This window comes from Pseudochaenichthys georgianus, chromosome 5, assembly GCF_902827115.2.
Source record: "Pseudochaenichthys georgianus chromosome 5, fPseGeo1.2, whole genome shotgun sequence".
NCBI classification, from domain to species: domain Eukaryota; kingdom Metazoa; phylum Chordata; class Actinopteri; order Perciformes; family Channichthyidae; genus Pseudochaenichthys; species Pseudochaenichthys georgianus.
This window is the reverse complement of record NC_047507.1, coordinates 21,858,694-21,880,434: the sequence shown is the minus strand read 5'-3', so window position 1 is coordinate 21,880,434 and position 21,741 is coordinate 21,858,694. Positions and strand designations below refer to the sequence as shown.

The 21,741-nt window shown below is 39.8% G+C and overlaps 1 protein-coding gene across 2 annotated transcripts; it reads left to right on the top strand.

Annotated features, from left to right (window-relative positions):
* Positions 1-21,269, top strand: erbb3a (erb-b2 receptor tyrosine kinase 3a). Of its 2 annotated transcripts, XM_034084174.1 has the most exons (29): positions 1-358; positions 5,995-6,152; positions 7,678-7,864; positions 8,880-9,005; positions 9,480-9,545; positions 9,846-9,964; positions 10,820-10,961; positions 11,406-11,519; positions 11,839-11,956; positions 12,061-12,134; positions 12,392-12,482; positions 12,636-12,650; positions 13,194-13,405; positions 14,212-14,344; positions 14,511-14,604; positions 15,577-15,731; positions 15,816-15,869; positions 15,963-16,104; positions 16,436-16,555; positions 16,646-16,744; positions 16,997-17,182; positions 17,292-17,447; positions 17,614-17,689; positions 18,006-18,152; positions 18,456-18,553; positions 18,693-18,893; positions 18,994-19,062; positions 19,452-19,713; positions 20,133-21,269. In XM_034084174.1, exons 1-29 carry the CDS (start codon positions 268-270, stop codon positions 20,936-20,938), a joined length of 4,311 nt encoding a protein of 1,436 aa, XP_033940065.1. In that variant the 5' UTR covers positions 1-267; the 3' UTR covers positions 20,939-21,269. The 2 variants fall into 2 exon arrangements, with proteins under 2 accessions (XP_033940065.1, XP_033940066.1); XM_034084175.1 differs by lacking the exon at positions 12,636-12,650.
* The last annotated feature ends 472 nt before the right edge of the window (positions 21,270-21,741 follow it).

The following is a 21,741-nucleotide window of genomic DNA, read 5'->3' as shown; positions in this document are numbered from 1 at the left end:
TGTAAAGTTACGGCTCAGTTTCATGTCAAACCGAGAAAACAGAAAACAGGTTTTCACTACGGAGTGAAGTTACCTTTTTAATAAGAACAAAGCGAAGGAAAGGAAGAAAAAAGAAAATTTGGATTAACTAAACAACCTGTTGTTTTTAAATGGACTGTCTCGGAATAAAACGATCGATTTTGTAATGAGACAGATCCAAACTTTTTATCATCGATGAGATGGACATTTTTATTTAAAACGTCGCCGGTTTGGATAATCTGAGTGAGGATGACTGCCCTGATGAAGAGGAAGCTGCAGCAGGTGCTGTGCGTCCTGCTGCCATGTGCTCTCACACTCTGCAGCGCGCAGACAGAAGGAGGTGAACACACACACACACACACACACACACACACACACACACACACACACACACACACACACACACACACACACAAACACGAATCCTCTTTTGTTTCCAAAACCATCACTTTGTACACTGAAGTATCCCAGAATAAATGTTAAATCCCAGCGAACGCCTGGATTAGAGCTGTTCAGTATGCAGGGGGTTAGAAAACACCTGTCCTTCCTCTGCCACCGCAGACACGAGAACCTGTTCCGCAAACGTAGAGCTTGTTTGCTATGAGTCACCTGCACCTCTCCCACGACTGTGTGCTTTCTCGCGTTTGTCTCATTGTTACGTCGGTGTAAGGTTGGGACAGACGAGCCCAACCTTACACCGACTGTTGATTGACAACTACAGTCAGCCCAAAAGATCTCAAAACTTTACCTTTGATTTGTCATTTTCTCAGTATAATGAGATATGGAAGAAATAGTCAGATGTATTAGTTAAATAAAAGGAGCAATACCACAATGTGAAATGATAAATACTTAATCCTGCTTTAAATTGTAAAAGTGCATAATGTATTAGCGATTAAACTCATACTCATTGGAAAATGAATCAAATCCTCCTGATCGTGTGCTAATTGGAAATCTTTTGTATATTTTCTTTATAATGATAAACAGATAATCAACACAGTTGCAGATTCGTTTTAGCTTCATATTTTAGTTAATAGAAATGAATGGAATGAAGTAACGAGTGCAATACTTCACTCTAAAATATAATGTATAGTCAAATTAAATCTTCAAGTAGCCATAACAATTGTTGTCGAGCGCAGCACTCAAGTAATTGTACTCAGTTACTTTCCACCACTGAGGGTGGTGACATGTTAGAGGCAGAGAGGTGTTGTGATTTGAATCTCAGCTAGACTCTGTCCCCTGGCTGCAGGTGAAACAAGTGACACAGTGAGTTTGAGAGAAACAATGTGAACACCAGATCATTCATCTTTAGCAGATGATGCTCAGGCGACAGAGCCTCTGGCACCTGAGCTTAATACTAAAATCACAAAAACACAGTGAATAAATAATCATGATCACATGAGAAGTAACATTTGATTGAATAGATTGTACAAAGTTACTATTGCAGTTAATATTCTCTTTAATCCATTACAAAATAAACCCTGTTTGCTTGATGACTACTTAATGTCTTTCTAATAAAGAATTGGGAATTTCCAAAGTATGAAAGTGACATTTTCTGTCATCGGTCCTTCTCCTTAATGAACTGCATTTGTTGTGCAGTGAAAGAGGTTGTTGTTGTTGTTGTTGTTGTTGCTGTTGTTATGTTGGTGCAGGACGGTGGACCTGTATACCAACCAATGTTACCTGCAGCCATAATAAAATAATTCAGGATAATATAGTTTTTTAGTTCAGTGTATCTCGTCAAACTTCAAAGCCAGTTGTCATTTTAGATGCTTACTGCACTTTCATGAAAGAAGCAATTGGAGAAAACTATTTTACATAGAAGAAGCATGATTTCACCCTGAAAACACTTGTATCACTTTTATTTTCAAAGTTTTCAGTTTTCAGTTTTGCCAACAGGGAGGATAGGTTTTTTCCACATATGTCATCATGACTTTAAGAGTCAAGTTGATGTCTCAGATGTGAGATATTTTATGTATCAGATAGGGCTTTGCTTTACAAGTGTACGATGCCTCAGTGTACAATTTGATTTACCATCAAGAAAAACAACATTGGGTGGAGCCTGTTTGATTTGCTTCTGTACATTTACAGGTGTGACATCCAAATAACAGATGCGTCAAAAAGCAAATATGCTGCCGTTCCTGCTGCCAAAGAATAATGTTAAGCAACTCTCAGTCGGCGTCATTCTGATCGCTGCATGCTGTGAACACACTAACAACTCTTACAGGTTACAACCATTGTAAACCAGTGAATGCTCTGCAACATGGAATAGTTCATGTGCTCAGGTGTCTGTCTTTGTGTTTGTGAGCGTGCGTGCGCGCGTGTGTGTGTGTGTGTGTGTGTGGTGTGTGTGTGTGTGTGTGTGTGTTGTGTGTGTGTGTGTGTGTGTGTGTGTGTGTGTGTGGGTGTGTGTGTGTGTGTGTGTGTGTGTGTGTGTGTGTGTGTGTGCTCTCTTGTGAGGTATGCAGTAATCTCTGGCACAGCCTGTGCCAAGTTTCTGTTTACTGCAGTCATCGTCTCAACCGCTTTATTCAGCTTGTTTATCTCCTCCTCCTCCCTCCTTTCTTTTCTTTCTCTGCCTTTTTGAAACCCTGTTAGCAGGGAATGAACATAACAGCCTAACCTGATCTGTGTTATGTTTCGTCATGTGCTATGTGACACTTTAGTGCCAAGGACAATGAGACCATTTATGCCCTGAGTTTATGTGCTGTGAATAATAGTTAGCGAATGGAATAAGTAGGAAAGTGGACTCCATGGTGAGACATAGATCGATGGGTCGCACGTCTTGATTCATATCCTACACTAGTTTTGCAGTCTTTCAAAATAGGGCCATTGTTTGCATGTGTGTTTATTGACTCTAAACCCTCCACCCCATTCCTTTTTTCTCCATCATCCATCTGCCAACATTGAAAGTTCTCCTTTGACAGAAAAACCCACTCAGCCTGTTGAGATGTTCGGCCTCCACAGCTGCAGCCTGTGCATTGTCTGTATGGCTGACATACCACTTTGTCTCAAACATGTGTGCACACCGGTTTGTCCCTTCTAGTAGGTTGTGCTTAAACTGTATGCATACTGTATGCATACTGTATTGGTGGAAGGTTCTTGAACATACGTGTGCAGGTGTTCATGAGTATTTCCCAACAGGCAATTCAAGCAGTGTAGAGTCAACAATTCGTCCACTGATAGATTAACTAAGGTGGGGTAGATAAAGGGCTTCACCCTTGAGCAGCTCATAAACTGTCATCATTCCAACTGAATGGCTTTTAATGAAGAATGAGACGTTTCTGAAGCATGTTAGTCATTGCAACTTGATGTGATAACCCTGACTTGTCCCGTGCTACAGCGTGCAGAAGTATAAATGTTAAAGAGTTCATGTGCTGGTTTCTTAAGGAGGGCTCCCGGGATTTCAATTGCATGAAGTTGATCGATATGCAAGAAACAGATTTAAAAACATGGTGAAACTCGATACAGCAGAGGCCTAGATATTCCAGTATGTGTGGTTCAAGGTGTACAAGAACATGACTTGAAGATACTCATTGGGTCTCTGTTATGCTGCATATATGTTAAATTGTAAAGACCAGAGTTATTTCAGAAAATCATACATTGGTAAAAGGAACAAATAATATAACTAATATAGTGCAACATTTCAGCAAAAGCAACCACTTTTGGATGTTGCATCAAAATAGTAAATTAAGAATCTTTTAAAGATATTTCGTCTCATTAAACCCAGATTAACACTATGGTGTAGGCCTTTTTTACTTAGGATAAGCTCCCTTCTTAAACAAACTGCAGGCTACTGTTGACTAAACTGAGTGTGTGAAATCATCGGAGATCATCTTTAAAGGGTCAATTCACCCAAATAACAACAACATATTTATTCCACTTCCCACAAACTGTCACAAATCATGGACACACTATTAAAATACCTCCCTTTGAGTCTCCTGCCTCCACTCCAAAAACGCTGAAACATGAATTTGGGCTTGTGCTGCTTAACGTCTCACAATGTCCCGAGAGTAGGAAGTTATTTATGGAAAGACAGTAGAATAAAACATTCTAATCACCACTTTAGTAATGAAGTGGTGGAAGGACTTTCCAAAAGTTAATGAAACCAGTTATGTATACACCTTGCAGGGGGGGGGGGGCGTGTATGTGTTTTTGTGATTTGAGAGAAACCATCCTTGAATATGTTTTTTGGTGCAAAGCCAGTGCTTGTAAACCCGATGTTCTCAGAAACACAATAAAGCGACTCTTATCAGGACTTTATGGACATAGGACACGCTCGTTGCACCGTCTCTCCCTTAAACACACACACACACACACACACACACACACACACACACACACACACACACACACACACACACACACACACACACACACACACACACACACACACACACACACACACACACACACACACACACACACACTCAGTGCTGTAGGTTAATAATGATTAGCTTTGTTATGCCCTTGTTGGTCCTGTTGTTCTTCTGAGCTCTGTATCGACTCCGATGACAGTTGGAGGAATGTGTTTGTGAGTGTGTCGACTTTACTTCATGCGTGTGACCTGTGTGGTTAAAAAAACATTCCTCACATCTTTACTCAACAGTACAACAGAATAACAAGTTAACAAGACTGACTGATGCATGATGCTTGGACTAAGGTTAAAGACTAAGTTAAAACAAATAACGAAAAAGCAACAAAACTAGAGAGTCGGGATGGGATCACACCAGTCGAAACCCCAAATCGAGCCACGGGCATTAAGTTGGGAGGCTAAGACCCTTTCCCTTTTCTTTCGACCCTTCATTTTGATTTCAACTACACACAATTTTGCAACTGAATGGTAAAAATCTCTTTACGGGCATGCAGATACTTTTAGTTTAATTTGCTCAGGTTTTTAGGCTAGATTAGTCTCTGAGATTCATGCCATCATACCAAGCGCTAACATAATGACACTAAACATGTTGAGGAAATATATAAAAAAACAATATTTTCTGGAACTTATGTCAAACTTAAGTAAAACTAAACACATTGTGAAACAAACTGAACTGAAATTCAGTCAAAACGTAAAAAAGCGGACATATTATGATTGTTTGTCACGACATTACACAAGTAGGCCTAATTGTTAGTATTCTCAGGCAAAGTATTGACATTTAGATTCACAGTCATGTTTAATGCTCTGCCCTCCTCTTTTCTCTGTGCTGCTTCTCTGCTGTCTGACATTTGAATAGTAAAGCAGCCTTCCAGTGACGCTGCATGGCTGAACTCCCACAGCTCGTAAACAAGGCCTTGTATGTTTCTCTCACAGAAAACGGCCCTGTGTACAATCCCCAGCTTGTTTCAATCTGTTACAGTACACTCATTGATAGTGTGCATGAACACAGTGGAGTGTAGTAAGGCATAAAACAGTCTTTATAGGGGCTTAATCTAGTCCTTGATTTAACAAAATATCCATAGTTACTTTAGTGTGTACACATATGGAGAATTTGTTCCGGTATTTTGTTGTTCTCAATGTATCACAACAAAGCTGAATAAATACACGGGCTATTAAATGTATCTGTAAGCCTATATAAATATAAATAAATAAAACATACTGAAATGTGATCATTATTGTAGTGTTAATAGGGTTGCTGTGACTTGTTGTAACAAGTTTTTGGTAGAATAATGTGTTACTATGCCTTCATCAGCCATACTATACTGTAGCTCGTTGGTAATTTATTTACAGACATGTCCATTCATTTTATTTTATTTAAATGTCCATGTTGGAAACACAGAAACAAACTCCAGTCATTGTCTCTCCAGTTAGAAATGTGTGTTGTATGTATTTACCCTCACAAATCTGTTTTTCTGCCAATTCATTTTGTTTTTGTTTTTTAATTTTAATTAGATTATGTATATACATCACCAGGTTTATCTTTTAAATGTGTTTCTAATCCAAACATATTGACTTTAACAAGAGTTAATTATTCACTTTTACAGTGAAGGTTTGTTCTGGCACCCAAAATGGTCTGAGCACGACGGGAAATTCAGAGATCCAGTACAAGCTGATGAAGGATATTTACAACGGCTGTGAGATAGTGATGGGCAACCTGGAGATTACCATGATGGAGCACACCAGAAACGTCACCTTCCTGCAGGTGAGGCTTTGAACTAGTGGTACACCGAGCCATCGATTTGGGCTGATTAATGCCATTTTGAGGTCATCTGCTTTATTTACTGTATTTCAGGAAACTACACCAACACTTAGTATTTATGTAAGTTTACCAATGTCCATTTTCTCTCAGAAACAAGGAGAAAATAATATATTTCTTTGCTACATAAAAACAACAACAAGAAATGGGATTTTTAGAAGGCCATTAGCTCTTGTTATATAATTGGTCCTAGGAACCGGAACCAATTGTGTGTGTGCTCGTGTTCTCCGCGGAAAGGTAAACAGTTGTATAACCATGCCTCACACATGTGACGTTGCTGAATGGAGTTTGATTGGAAACGCTGTTGGAGTTTAATGGAAAAGAATCCAACTAACTAATAAACGGAATCAGAGGCCAAATGTGAACTTTTGTATCGGACATCAAACAAGGTAAACAAGGTCTGTGCGTAATTAACCACAGCAGTACAGCATCACTCCAGCGGCTAAAAACGTCAGTTAAACCTTAAAGGCATCTTGTATCAGCGGCTGGCAAATGTTTCAATAATAGATTCCAGAAAACCGCTGTCGACTAATACTTTGAGGCATCATCGCACGTGTACAGACTTTCACAGATGTGTCACTGAGAAAAACTGCATGGTAACCAGTCTGGACAGGGATATGGATTAACGTGATGCCAAAATACTTCCCACATCTGAGTTGTTTATCTCCGTCCACAGGGGATGATGTCTTCGTCTCAAATGAACAATGAGCTCATTTATGTCCCCTTCCAAGTCCTTTTCTATTAATCTCTTTGAATAATCGCTGCACCACCGTCATGGTTACTGACAACACAAGAAAAACACACCTCTCCTGCCAAGTCATGACTCTGATAACAATCGCCATGACTAACAATCAGAGCAAAGGTGTTTGTTCTTCTCTTCTTTCTATTACTAATAGAAAGAAGAGAAGAACAAACACCTTTGCTCTGAATAGTGTTTATAATTTACGCATCCTTAAATGGCAATTTCTGAAAACAATTACATTTATGATTTATTTTTGTTGAGTTGAAAACTTATTATTCCCAATCATTCCAACATTGTTAGAGAAATCCATTATTTGATTCAAGGTAAAGGTCTGTTTAATTTGCTGTATGTATCCCTCTCTCAATACATTTGTATCCAGTTTAAAGCCTCATGTTTACAATACATCAGCTGTTTTAACTGACTGAAGGATGTTAGTCATCAGACATATATGTCTTAGCAACAAGGGGCACTCAAACAGCATCAGAGGACACTTTCTGTTTCTTCTCTCTGTGATTTTACTCGTTTTAACCACTGCGTATGTTTGATTTGGAGAGGAGACATCTGCAGATAATTTGGCTACTGGTACAACCCTTCTGATTTATAAATATTCCTTGCAGAAGCTGACTGCAATGTGTGCCACCAAACTCTGCCTTACTTGTTGTTTTAATAGAGGAAAGGTCCAAATTGTGTGTTTAATTTATCTTTCTTCATATTTGTTCCTCCCTGCAGTCTATCAGGGAAGTGACGGGCTACATCCTGTTCGCGGTCAATGAGTTCAGCCGCGTGCCTCTGAACCAGCTGCGGGTCATCAGAGGCAACACGCTGTACGAGGGGAAATACGCCTTGGCTGTGATGGTGAACTACCAGAAGGATGGGCAGCACGGCCTGCAGGAGCTGGGCCTGACTCACCTCACAGGTACATAGGAAGTCACTCGGTGTGTGTGTGTTTAGGTGTCCGAGGCTGCAGGGCAGCAGGTGACTGGTGAAGTGCCTCTACCTCATTAATTCGGCCATCTGTGTGTGAGTGTGGGTAAACAAAAACATGTCTCACTGAGTTCAGAAAAAACAAAAGAGTGCACTGATTCATGATGACTGATGTTAAAAGGTCAGGTTAACCAAAAAACACTGTTGCCTCTGGTATCCAACATTGCTTGCAGATTTGGAAACATTAGTCTTGTCCACTGTCCCAAAGAAATTGAGATGAATGGAATTGTGTTAGTGATGCTCAAAGATTTTAAAAAATGACATCTGACAAAAACTAAACAGCATCCTCACTACTATGTTAATCCGCATATCTCGCTGCAAACACCTTACACCTTGGAATCATTTTGTAAGCATTTTCTAGATAAAATATTCTTTGAATGAAAATGTTAACACTGCATTATGTTTATCATTCTAGACCAGGACACACAATAACAGATTATCGTGAGTCGTGACCAAATAGCAATATTATCGTGGTATATCTCGAAAGTTTGGGAAATAAGGTAATTGAATACAAATATCATTCAAATATCAAATTCATCGTTTACTTTTAATTAATTTGTGCATTTTGTCTCTTTTATGTGCAGTTATTTGCACACAAAACACAAGTAGCCTATAGATGAATAAAAGCAAAATGATCAACATTTTGGGAAGTAAATATATATGTTGGTGTGTTTAAGTGTGGGTGCATGCAGGAGTTGAGATAAGGAGGTATTCCTGGTGACTGTTGGAGCTCACACACCTACACACTGCAGCCACACCTTCAGGAGGGCGGGGGGCTGCAGCAGCGGTGTGTGTAAGTGATGTGAAGTCCCAGGAATGTCTCAACTGCCACTGTAACATGAGTGCATTTCATGTATGAACTGTAGTAAGGGATGAGTCATGGGCGCGCACGGGCTTGCTCTGCTAATTGTCTTTTTGCCATTTAAATGTTTGTGTTCCGCCCACAGAGATACTGGAGGGAGGAGTCAAAATCATCCAGAACAAGTACCTGAGCTACGTCAAGCAGGTCAACTGGCTAGACATCGTGAAGGATGCAAAAGCTGAGATTCTGATCAAGGACAACGGGCCTAAAAGTGAGTAGAAAGGGTGACAATAAGACATATTACCTTACATTTTTATGTTTTATGTCTAGGAGTTACGCTTTGGTCTGCTTTACAATGTTAACATGCATCTACTGCAGAAAGGCTGTCACAAGGAAGAGGCTAAAATGAGAGCCACACACTACTGATGATAGATAGTAATAACATAATAAATATTGATTATAGAAAGGTCATTACTTTACCCCAAAGTCTGACAGAATAGATAGAATAATTGAGTGAGAATATAATGTTATTTAAAAAAAATGTTATCCCATCTCACAGCTCACTCATTATTCCTTTTTGATTTGTTTTAATATCTAAGATGAAAGTTTCCCAGGTTAAATTGTAAATAATTAAAGCCTCTTGTTGACCCAGACTATAAAACATGTATTTATTTGCATAATGCTTTATTAATCTACTTGCAGAAATACTGAAACTGATGAATGTGCTACATTTGTTTTTTCTTAGAGCTTTGCAACGTGGCATGTGGAGACCTTCCATGTTGGGATGCAAGAAATGACACATGCCAGATCTGTGAGTGAAATCATCATCACTTTATTTCCCAAGCAACAAGCAGTTCTGTAGTGTGGGGGTTTTCAAGCATTTCAATCAACTCCATGTTTATTGAATCAAGAGAGAATAATAAATACACACTGGAATCCCCTTGTTTAAAACCATGTTAAATAGAAATGTGTTAGATATTTTGTAAGGAAAATAGATTTCTTTATGCACTGGGCATTTTTGAGATTTCGGAGGAAAGAAAATATTAAAAGAAAAAACAATGTAACCACTGCTGCAATAAATTAACAAATGCTCGTACACTCTCTGTTTCAGTGACCAAGACCGTGTGCGCGCCTCAGTGTAACGGCCGATGCTTTGGTATTAACCCGAGCGAATGCTGTCACATCGAGTGTGCGGGAGGCTGCACAGGATCTCTGGATACAGAGTGCTTTGTGAGTCTGCTGCTTAAAGGCCTTTTTACACAGGGCACATTTCGACATGTCACAATAAGAAAAAGAGGATCTCATGATTTGACCTTAAGGGGTATACTGTATATGAGGTCCTAAAGCAACTGCTCCATTATCTTTATCAAATGCACACATCGATGCCACCAAATGAAACAATAAAAATACTACAAATAAACTGGAATTAATATATATAAATATAAATTATTAATATATACACAAAAAAAGATAAGATACATATATACAACCTTCAAATTGCTTTTTTAAATCAACATTGCTCTGCACACTTACTAAAGAACATTTGTGTGGACATCTCAGTTCATTTGTAGTGCTGCGTGAGTATGACCAAAAGTATGTGAGTAAATCTCACTGTAAACTATTTAATCATCACCAAACTCGGTGTCATTGTGACCGATCATAACTCAGCTTTATGCACACACATACATTTAGCATGGTTTAAGAAACGGGCTCGGTGTTACAAGACGGGTCGAGGGGTTTGGCGGCACCGCTGCAGACTCTCTGCACGGAGGAGCCCGGGCGGTGCTGCCGCTCCTGATCGGAGCAGAGACACACGTTCACTAAGCCGAAAAACTATATCTGTAACAGAGATTTGCTATTTTAAAGTAAAGTCAACACATATCGACCCTAAATATAGTCTATATTAAGAACGAGAAAAGTTTTTAACATATATATAGTTCTTTGTAAACATATGACAAATGTGCGAGGGTGATCACGTCAGAGCATCGTCCTATGTGCCGGGGCTGAGCCCAATTTAACCCCTGGACATAAGCACCTGGAGTATGAGCTGTGTTGCTGACTTTGCTGTCTGTGTGACGTTTGCAGGCCTGCAGGAACTTCAACAACTCGGGTGCCTGCGTGCCTCTCTGTCCGCAGACCCTCATCTACAACAAGCACACATTCAAACTGGAGCCCAACCCCAATGCCAAGTACCAGTACGGCTCCATCTGCGTGGCCCAGTGCCCCCGTGAGTCCACACACTCATCGTCACACACACTCGCAGGTCAAAGTTGATGGTTCCCCAGATGCTTTTGTATACATATTTTATTAGTTAAAGAAAATGTGTTAAGATTTGTTTACAGTTTTTGAAGTGGCAGGTAATCTGTTTCCCCAGTAGATTATGGATGATGATTGATTCTTCTTTTTCTTAAGTATTCACATATTATATATAGAATAAGCCTGTCATTGGCAGACCATCTATTTGTATTGTCTATATATATTTTGAGTTAGGGGCCTGCTAAATAATAATTTCTTTCTACCCTTGCTGCCACTTTCCTGCCCTTTAATGTTTAAATAGAGTTGTATTTTGACTGTGAACAAATATAAAACAAATGAAATACTACTTGTATATTACCCTGGTCATATATGTTTAAGTCACTTATTTGAGACTTACCTTGTTTCTTTTTCACAGTTAACTTCGTGGTGGATGAAAGCTCATGTGTGAGCAGTTGCCCTTCTAATAAAATGGAGGTGGAGAAAAACGGATTTAAAAGATGTGAATCCTGCGGAGGCCTCTGTCCAAAAGGTGTTTAAGACAACTGAACAGTCCATTTCCAATACATGGATTAAATAATATATATATATATATGTATATATATATATTTGCAAGTAAAAACTCTACAGTAATATAAATTATTATGTGTAAGCAGCATGTCTAGCTGCTAAATGTTGAGCTGATTTGAGTTACTTTACTGTGCAGTTGGCTAGTTAAAGCTGCAAAAAGATTCATCAGATTTGTTTGTTGCTCATGTATTTTGTGTGTAATATCTTTAAAGTTAAATAGTAGTAAATTGAATATCTGCTGGTGGTTTCTCACTGACATTGCTTCTTTATCCTCCTCTCAGCTTGCATTGGCACAGGCAAAGAAAAGATGCAGACGGTAGATGCTCAGAACATCGACAGCTTCATAAACTGCACCAAGATCCAGGGCAGCCTTCACTTCCTGGTGACTGGGATCGAAGGGTAAACTTACTTCTCATTCGTTTTTATAAAATAAAACAAAGCTTTGAGGTATTTAGTAGGTAAAAACTGCCTTTGCAATAATTTTCTCAACTTTCTTTCTTTAGTGATGCATATAACGATGTACCAGCCCTCGATCCAGAGAAACTGAAGATCTTCAACACTGTGAGGGAGATCACAGGTGTGTGTGTGTGTGTGTGTGTGTGTGTGTGTGTGTGTGTGTGTGTGTGTGTGTGTGTGTGTGTGTGTGTGTGTGTGTGTGTGTGTGTGTGTGTGTGTGTGTGTGTGTGTGTGTGTGTGTGTGTGTGTGTGTGTGTGTGTGTGTGTGTGTGTGTGTGTGTGTGTGTGTGTGTGTGTGTGTTTAAACTGTCACTGTATTTTTACATTATGTCACGTCACAGTGTTTGCAATCTGGAACAACACTGTTTTTATTTTCAGACATCCTCAGTATCCAGTCGTGGCCTGAAAGCATGTCTGACCTGTCTGTCTTCTCCAACCTACAATCCATTCAGGGCAGAAATCTTTTCAAGTGAGCCTGTTGTTTTTAGTTCTAACAATGGTTTTGCTTTGTGAGTCATGTTACTATTTTGTTGTTGTATTTCTCATTGCATTGCAGACTCAACGTTCTGATTGTCTTGTATTTATTTGTTTTCTTGTTGTGCCTCTGTTTTACCGCGTGTAGAGGAGTGAGCAAAAGGTACAGTTATTATTTCACATGCCTGCCTCTAGCCATGCACAATATTTCTATTTAAAATTACTTTTCTTGGTTTAAGAAATTATTAAACCATAATATTCATGAGCATTTTTGGTACTGGGTATCAGGTGGTGGGGACAACTTTTAAAATGTTCTCCTGGTTTTCACGCATGCTCTTTCTTTTGAAAATCATCTGGTGTTTGGCTGGAAAATGTGGGTGTCTGCTGGTTGTATTCTATGGAGTCAAAGAAAGCCCTAACAATTGGAACCTTTTAAGCAACTGAACACGTTATTGCTATGCTTAATAACTTTTATGTTTAAGCATTTCAATATTTTATTCTAGAACAAATAGCTTGAACAATTAGCAATTTAAACACAATGATTGTGTCCATAATGATTAATAATACTCGTATTATTGTTATAATAATTATAGAAAAACGGCTTATTCAAAATCTGTTTCTATGCTTCCATAGTTTTTAAAGCAATATAAAAACATTGGCATTATTATTCTCTTACCCAGCATTTATTCACTCCTCACTTTTTCAGGGGCTACTCTCTCCTGGTGATGAAGATCGGCTCTTTGACCTCCCTGGGGTTACGTTCGCTGCAAATAATAAACGACGGCGGCGTCTACATCACAGGAAACACGCAGCTCTGCTATCACCACACCGTTAACTGGACGCGTATCTTGAACAGCGGCTCTCGCCTACGGAATAAACAAATCGACATCAAGGAGAACAGACTGAGAAATCAGTGTGGTGAGTGAGGAGGGATCTTTTCATACCCCAAAAAAGTTTATTTGTTTTAAAGTACACAGTGTCATTAATATGATATGGTGTATTATGGAGGTGTGTGGCGTAGCGGGTTGTCCGTAGGTGTTCGGATCACGGGGTCACAGGTTCAAACCCCACTGCAGTCGTTGTGTCCCTGGGCAAGACACTTCACCCCAAATTGCTCCTGTGGGGATTGCCAGTATGTTAGTCGCTTTTGGATAAAAGCATCTAACGAGTAACATGTAATGTAATAATAACATATTAATTTCTGTAAATAACAACAAAACATATTGTAAATATTATATAAATTATTAAATAGATACATTTAAAATATAATGAATTGACAATGAGAATACAATAATAACCAAGGGGAAACAAGTGAGCAATGATTTATATCATCTCTTTTTGAGATGAATGTTTTTTTTAATTAATATTCTGACTATAGAAGAGTAGAGTATGTGATACATGTTGATCAAATGTTTGATAATCTTCAGGTTGAATACCAAAGATAGTTGAGCGGGGTTTGGATTCAATATGGTTTTCAAGTATTTGAGTAAAAACACTGAATATGAATCTCGAGCTTTGGAACGGGGTGAATCAGTTTCAGTTTTTGTTAGAGAATATTATTTATTTGTATATGCTTTTAAAACAACCAACATCATATCACATAGTGAAACACACAAAACATAGGAAACTACTTAAACTATTAAATACAATTAGAAAAGAATAGTTGACACCAGTTACTTTGTCAGTGTTAATGATGATAATCTCCTTTTTGTTGTTGTCTGTAGTGAGTGAGGGCCATGTGTGCGACCCCCTGTGCTCCTCTGATGGCTGCTGGGCCCCGGGGCCAAACCAGTGTCTGTCCTGCAAGAAGTACAGCCGGGGAAGAACGTGCGTGCCAGATTGCATGTTCCTGACTGGGTGAGTCTTTAAAGAATAATTAATCAAATGAATAATAAAAGCCATAGTGTTTGTCTTAATGTGAGTAATGTTTGCTGTGGCGGCGGAGCCGTCCCAGGTGTTTCAATCTTATCTGCAGTCCGCTGAAAGAATTACAAAGTGATTGACTGTTTCGCTTTGATTGCAGAGAGAGGAGGGAGTTTGCCTCTCAGTCAGGAGAGTGTATGCCCTGCCACCCTGAGTGTAAGGTCCAGGAGGGGAAGCAGACCTGCTTTGGCCCGGTATGATTTCATCTCCTCACTGACTAACAACTTTAAACAAGAGGCTGAATAGCTGCGCTGCTTAACACTGATATTCCCAATACAAGTTCTTGAAGATCAAGAATTGTGTTATAAAAGCTTGTTGCTGCCCCCTAGTGACCTCATACTCCATATTGCCACTGACTTTGAAACATTTTCATCCACTTGGCTTCAGGGCTGCCACTTACAATTATTTGTATTGTCAATTCATCTGCCTATTATTTTCAAGATTTTTAATTTGGTCTTTAAATTGTCAGAAAATGTTTAAACATTTCTCAAAGTCTAAGGTGATGTCCTTAAATGTCTCTTTTTGTTGGTCCAAAACCCAAATATCTTACCTTTTTAATATGATATAACACAAACCGTTTCTACAGTATAAACATCAAAATGTACCTCAAGAACCAAAACTAAAAGTACTTATTCTGCAGAGCAGCCAATTTCAGAAAGATATGTTATATTATTGGATTATAAATATGAATCCTTTAGTGTGTTTATTACTTTAATGTTGCAGCTGGTAAAGAGACTTTTTGTAATACTGTATAGCCTGTGGATTTATCCAGGAATGTAACTATGATAATACAAGATACATCATTTGTTACAACATTTAATATCATTAATCTCAATTTTCAAAGTAGCTAATGTTATCAAATCAATGTAGTGGAAGGAAACTACAATAATTGCCTCTGAAATGTAACGTATAATATATATATACCTAAGTTTATAAGTGATAGTGGATAAGTATGATGTCGTAGAAAATGGAAATACTCAAGTAAATGACCTTGCCTAACAATTGTTCTACTGAACAGTACTTGAGTAAATGTATTTAAATTCTTTACATCAATGAAAATAGTTACCGATTATTTATCTGCTGATCTGCTCATTAATTAGTCATCAAAATGTTGCATTGCTACTTTTCTTTTGTCTGTCAAATAAAGCCTCCTTTCTCCTCTTCAGGGCGCAGATCAGTGTGTAGCGTGTGCCCGCTTGCAGGACGGCCCGCACTGCGTGTCCTCGTGTCCCGAGGGCGTGATGGGAGGAGAGGAAGTCATCTTCAAATACGCCAACAAGAAAGGCAGCTGTGAATCGTGCCACAAAAACTGCACCCTAGGGTAAAAATGAGTAGAGCTTCTTTCTCTGTTTTCATTTCGAAGCTCAGATTGTGTTTATTTCAATCTGACCTCTTTTCTGTTTAGGTGCTACGGGCCAGGAATTGGAGAATGTCTCGGGACAGAGCGCTTTATTTCTGGGTAAGTTGCTCCTCTCTAACTAACATGTTTTTATTTGTATTTTAATTTATTATAAAGTAATGAGTCATCCTTTCTCCCTTTTCACCTCATCAGACAATCGACCACAGCCATCGTACTGGGAGTGATTGCCCTGCTCTTCGCTTCATTCTCGATTTTCGTGCTGACTGTTTTGTACCGCAGAGGTCTCGCCATCCGTCGTAAGCGAGCCATGAGGAGATACATGGAGAGTGGAGAGGTCAGTCAGAGTCTTAGGTCATCTAGTGCAACACTAAGACATTCATACAGAATAGGGACAGCTATAAACAGGAAATCGGTCAACCAAAAATTAAGAGTTCAATCACTCCCACCACGATTATACACTCGCCTACCAAGCATTTCTGTTATTCTTGATTTTAAGAAAGGACATAAATGTTGGGCATATTTTTTTTTAATTGTGTCAGTTCATCATTCAAGATTAAACCAAATCTCTATAGGTGCAATGTGTTAGTTATTCCTGTTCTGAACAGCTTCACTGGAGCTTCACTTTGTTTGCATAGTTTGACTAAAGGTGTTTTTTCTTCCTGCAGAGTTTTGAGCCTTTGGATCCGGGAGAGAAAGGAGCTCGGGTCCACTCTCGGATCCTGAAGCCGACCGAGCTGAAAAAGATCAAGCTGCTGGGTAACGGAGTGTTTGGAGCCGTCCATAAGGTACTGGGGATTGTGGAAATAGTCTTTTCAATCCATGCACAATTGATTTTCATCAGGTAATTAACACATCTATTTGTATTTACCTCACAGGGCATTTGGATCCCTGAAGGTGATACAGTGAAGCTTCCTGTGGCCATCAAGACGATTAACGACCGCACCGGACGACAGACTTTCTATGAGCTGACAGACGTAAGAGAAAGCATGAATTATATCTCCTGTATCTAAAACTCACTGATGGTAGGCCCAAAATGTGGCTCCCAAAGGTTGTATAGCTGGCTACTCTGAGGAGTCAATTTGCGTTCGGAAGTTTGGTTCATTTTGTTATCACTTATAGATTGTAGGGGATTGTATCAATAGACGTCTGAAGATTTGCAGTGGAAAACCTGAATTGACAGTGGATATGTCTGACCTGTATTTATTTTCTCTGACTGTCCCCTGCAGCACATGAGGACCATTGGGAGCATTGACCACATTAACGTGGTCAGGACTCTGGGGATCTGTCCCGGGGCCAGCCTGCAGCTCGTCACGCCGCTCAGCGCTCAGGGCTCGCTGCTGGAGCACGTCAGGAACAGCAAGAACAAACTGAGCCCACAGAGGCTGCTCAACTGGTGTGTTCAAATCGCAAAGGTAAAGGACCAACCCTTTCATTGTTTGTGTGTGTACTTGTTTTTAACCACAGCTTGGTTCATTCCCCTGATACCAGGAGCACTTAAAGACGTTTGTCCTTTCTCATCAGGGTATGTATTACCTGGAGGAGAACAGGATGGTGCACAGGAACCTGGCCGCCAGAAATGTTCTCCTGAAGAATAATTACACCGCCCAGATCTCAGATTACGGCGTTGCAGACCTGCTTTACCCCGATGACAAGAAGTACTTTTACAACGAGGTCAAGGTGTGTAGCCCAACAGAAAATATATGATACTCAGTAATTTGACCAAAGTTCATCAAAGAGACTTTGACATGGATTTATAATGCCCTCTGCTCCTGTTTACTCATATAAGACTCATATGTTTTCACTGGAGTAATCAATATAGACAATTCTCTGTTTATGTCTTTAGACTCCAATCAAATGGATGTCTTTAGAGAGCATCTTGTTCCGCAGATACACACATCAGAGCGATGTCTGGAGCTACGGTGAGTTTTTAAACCAGGTAGTCCCAAGCTAAAGTAATATTAAGTGTTTATGAAAACCTTTATTTATGTTTAATGCCACACTAAATCTTTCAGCTTGCATTTTTTTATTTCTATAAATAGTGTATCTTGTTTGTAATAGTTTGTCACCACCTCAATATAATTGTGAACTTTTAATATAATGCATGTGAAGGCTTAAATAAACCCTATGCAGTACTTTCTGCACTGTATTGTTATTTCTTATATCTTGTGTTTATGTAGTTTATTTTTTAAATGTGCAAATAAACTTTAGCTAAACAAAACGTAATCCTTCATGTAGGTGTGACAGTTTGGGAGATGATGTCCAATGGTGTAGAGCCGTACACTACGATGCGTCCTCAGGATGTTCCTGATCTGCTGGAGAAGGGCGAGCGTCTGTCCCAGCCTCAAATTTGCACCATTGATGTCTACATGGTCATGGTCAAGTGTGAGTGTCTTCTTCTATTCTTCTTTTACATCTGGTCTGATCTACTAATTAACCGAAGCAACATATGCCTTTTAGCCATGCTAGCAGCAGGATCTAGGGGGAGCAATATTGGACTGTTGGTCAATTCACCACTTTGATCTCAACAACTATTTATCAGAGTTCCATAATATTTGTTACATTCATTATCCCTGCAAGATGAATCCTAATGACTTAGGTGGCTTAGCGACTTTTCATATTGCGCCAAAATTATTTCATTTTCGTGAAATGTCCTGACTAAATTGTGTTCTTATTTTTTATTTACAGGTTGGATGATTGATGAGAATGTCCGTCCAACATTTAAAGAGCTGGCAAATGAATTTACGAGAATGGCAAGAGATCCGCCTCGCTATCTGGTGATCAAAGTAAGAACGTTGTTTGTTTATCAGTAACCATGCAGTTTGTATGTCTGTTTTTTTCTAAGTTTTTTTTTTTTTTTACTGTGGTGACTGAGTGAGAGTGTAGATGCAATATGCTAATTAAAGTCTCACCTCTTTTCACCAGGAGGACTGCACCCTGCAGGACCCGCCCCCGGATGAAATCGCCCAGCGGAGCGCAGACCTGGACGACCTGGGCATTGAGCTGGTGGAGGAGGAGGAGGAGGAGGAGGAGGAGGAGGAGGAGGTGGATGGTTTGACTCTGGCCACCCACTCCCTTTCTCAGTCTAGGAGCCTCAGTCGCCTCTCAAGGATGGACACTCACAGAGTAAGAGTTGTTCTTACTGTTGAATTTATGTCCAGTTTATATTTAGAAATGTGTTTTCTGTCAACACCCTAAAGACTGACTTCTGTCTTTTTTTGTAAAGGTGATTATTACATCATCAAACATGGCTGGATACCTGCCTATGACTCCAGGATTTGACAACCCAGGACAGGTAAAACCGGCTTTTGAGGTGTTGAAGTATAATATGTAAACTTTCTGCATAAAAATATAGAAGAAACTGACTAAGGTGGTGGTGAAGACAACAACCTCCTTGATCTCACGCCTACTTCATAACATCACTAAAATCCATTGTTTGTTATTGTTTTAATTGGGAGTCCTCTAGAGGCAAAACATTACATATTTTGTGTCAGGCAGGTGATATTCGTCTGCACACACTTACAAAAATAGCGACATATTCCCTTAAGTCCCTTTGTATGTGAACTGTTTTTCATTTTTTAATGTACATAAGCCAAACATTTTTAAAGCTGTTATCAACATCATCCAATTGTCCTTCCTGTTGCCATTTTAGTGATGCATGTGTGTTTGTGTTGTCTTGTGTAGGCCATGTGGCAGTCGCGCTCTCGACTAAACTCAGCCCGCACTGTGTCTGAGAGCTCGGAGGGCTGCGGCCCGACAGTGGAGCTGGAGATTAATGAAGACTTTTCTATGACCGGGAGCCTGAAGAGACGACGTCAGCGTGAGGACAGCGCCTATGTCTCACAGAGGGACAGCTTTTCCGCTGGGCCTCCAGAGACACCATCACCAGAGATGGATGAAGAGGACCAGAACGGATATGTTCTTCCTGGAGACAGCCCAGGCAGAGGTGATAGCACTAATCAAATTTGTTCTCTATTCAAATTATATTGTCAACCATCTTACATGGAAAATTGCTCTATATGTCACATCCAACTAAAGGACTTAATAATTCACGTGTAGGGTATTTAATCTTATGTGTTAATCAAGCCCATATTGCCTAGCCATAATAAAACAGAACTTATTCTAGGCATCTCAGCAAAAAAACTTTATTTTTAAAACACTGACTTGGAGACAAGTCAACAGGGAGGGCAGAAATGCTGACTAATTCTGGGTTTTAACACTCATTCTTATGGCACTGTAATTCACCTGCGCATTTGTATTAAAAGGCTTGTCTTGTAAAAAAAGACAGTGTATCCTCATTATGTGTTAACTTCCTTACACAATATTCTAATGAAAACCTTAATTTATAATTGTTTCCCTTCTCAGATACATTACTTTCCTCGTCTCGAGCTGCTCCTGGCAGGATGAGCAAGTCTCATTCAGCGAGCCTCCTGGACGACCCAGATGAAGAAGACTATGAGTATATGAACAAGCGGACGTGTCTAACAGCTCCTTCACCCAGGCACAGCAGCCATTTACTAAAGCCCAACAAGAAGCGCACCTCCTCCGTGTCGTCACAAGCGACAGCGTGCTCAGCTGACACCACATCCTCAGTGGAGGTCAGGGGGGCTCACACAAGAAGCAATTACGACTCTGATTCAGAGCTGCAGGGATCTGATGATGTAGAATATGAATACATGGACATCAGGGGTAGTGAAAAAGATGCAAGCCCTCCAACGCCTGAGCCTCCTCCTCTTCCTCCTCCACCTCCTCCTCCTGCACCAGCAAGTATGGTCAGAGAGGTGGAGGGTGAGGCGGGGGAAAAGGAGGATGAATATGTGGAGGACAGTAACTATCATTACACAAACAGACAGCCAAAGCTGCGTCAAGCTCTTCAGGACAGGAAGGAGCTGAATGTAGAGGGAAGGGACGAGGACGAGGCGTATGAGTATGAAGACATGGACTCCTTTGCTGCCCTGCTGCCTGGAGACGCTGTGGTGTACCACAACCTGCAGAGGGAGGGGGAGGGAGTAGTAGGGGGCACAGAGGCACATAGATCGGGGTTTGAACCCAATGTCAAGGTGCGAGCTGGAGTCGGGGTCGGGGAAACAGCAGCCGCCGACAGATCTTTTGACAATCCTGACTACTGGCACAGCAGGCTGTTTCTGAAGTCCAAATCAGTGCCTACATGAAGAACGTTTTTTTAATCTCATGAACTTCACTTTGAGACATTTTCATGAAGGACCCAACATACAATCAAAAGCCATTATCAATGTAGCCTATGACACATTTTCAAAAACCCAACATGCGTGACTTTTTCACAGCTTGTATTTTTTTCTCAGACCAATGTTTTAGGGCATTTTCCAAAACTAATAGCACTGAGTGTTGAAAACTTTACAGGAACAGATTACAAGCTATATTTTTCTGTTTACATTTTTAAACGAACAAAGATTTTTCTGGAGAACAAATGTGTTTGTTTGGAGTTTGGACTTTTTTGTTTCGAGACCTCTTTTAATGATGATATATGCAATACATTTTCTACTCATTAAACATATTTTGAATAACTATTATGATGCACAAACTTTTTATTTTTGAATTTACCTATATAACATTAACATGTATACTATGTGAATTGTAGGTGCGTTTCCTCAGTCAGGTCTAATAATAGACCATGAAAGGTAATTCTGGACCTTTTCAGCAGCAATGTCACAGTGATTTTAGGGGGAAGTTGTTACTATGGTTGTTAGGTCACAATGTCCATGTTTGCAGGACCCAACATCATGCTTTTGAATTCAATGTTATTTGTCTTCCCATTGAAACTATAGTTGGATCAGAATTTGCTATGTGTTTTGCAGTGTGTTGTCCTTGATTTATTTTCTCTGCTTTAACTTAGATTGTCATGCTCAAATTGTATGCTTTGACTGAGATATACTGTTGCTCACACAGATTTCCCCTCCAGGCCATCTCGGTTTATTCATAAAAATGTAAATTTTAC

Coding starts and splice junctions, on each gene's coding strand:
- erbb3a (XM_034084174.1), top strand. CDS start 268: ATGACTGCCCTGATGAAGAGGAAGCTGCAGCAGGTGCTGTGCGTCCTG. Junction 16,105..16,435: donor GATACATGGAGAGTGGAGAG/GTCAGTCAGAGT, acceptor TTCTTCCTGCAG/AGTTTTGAGCCTTTGGATCC. Junction 19,063..19,451: donor GATTTGACAACCCAGGACAG/GTAAAACCGGCT, acceptor TGTCTTGTGTAG/GCCATGTGGCAGTCGCGCTC.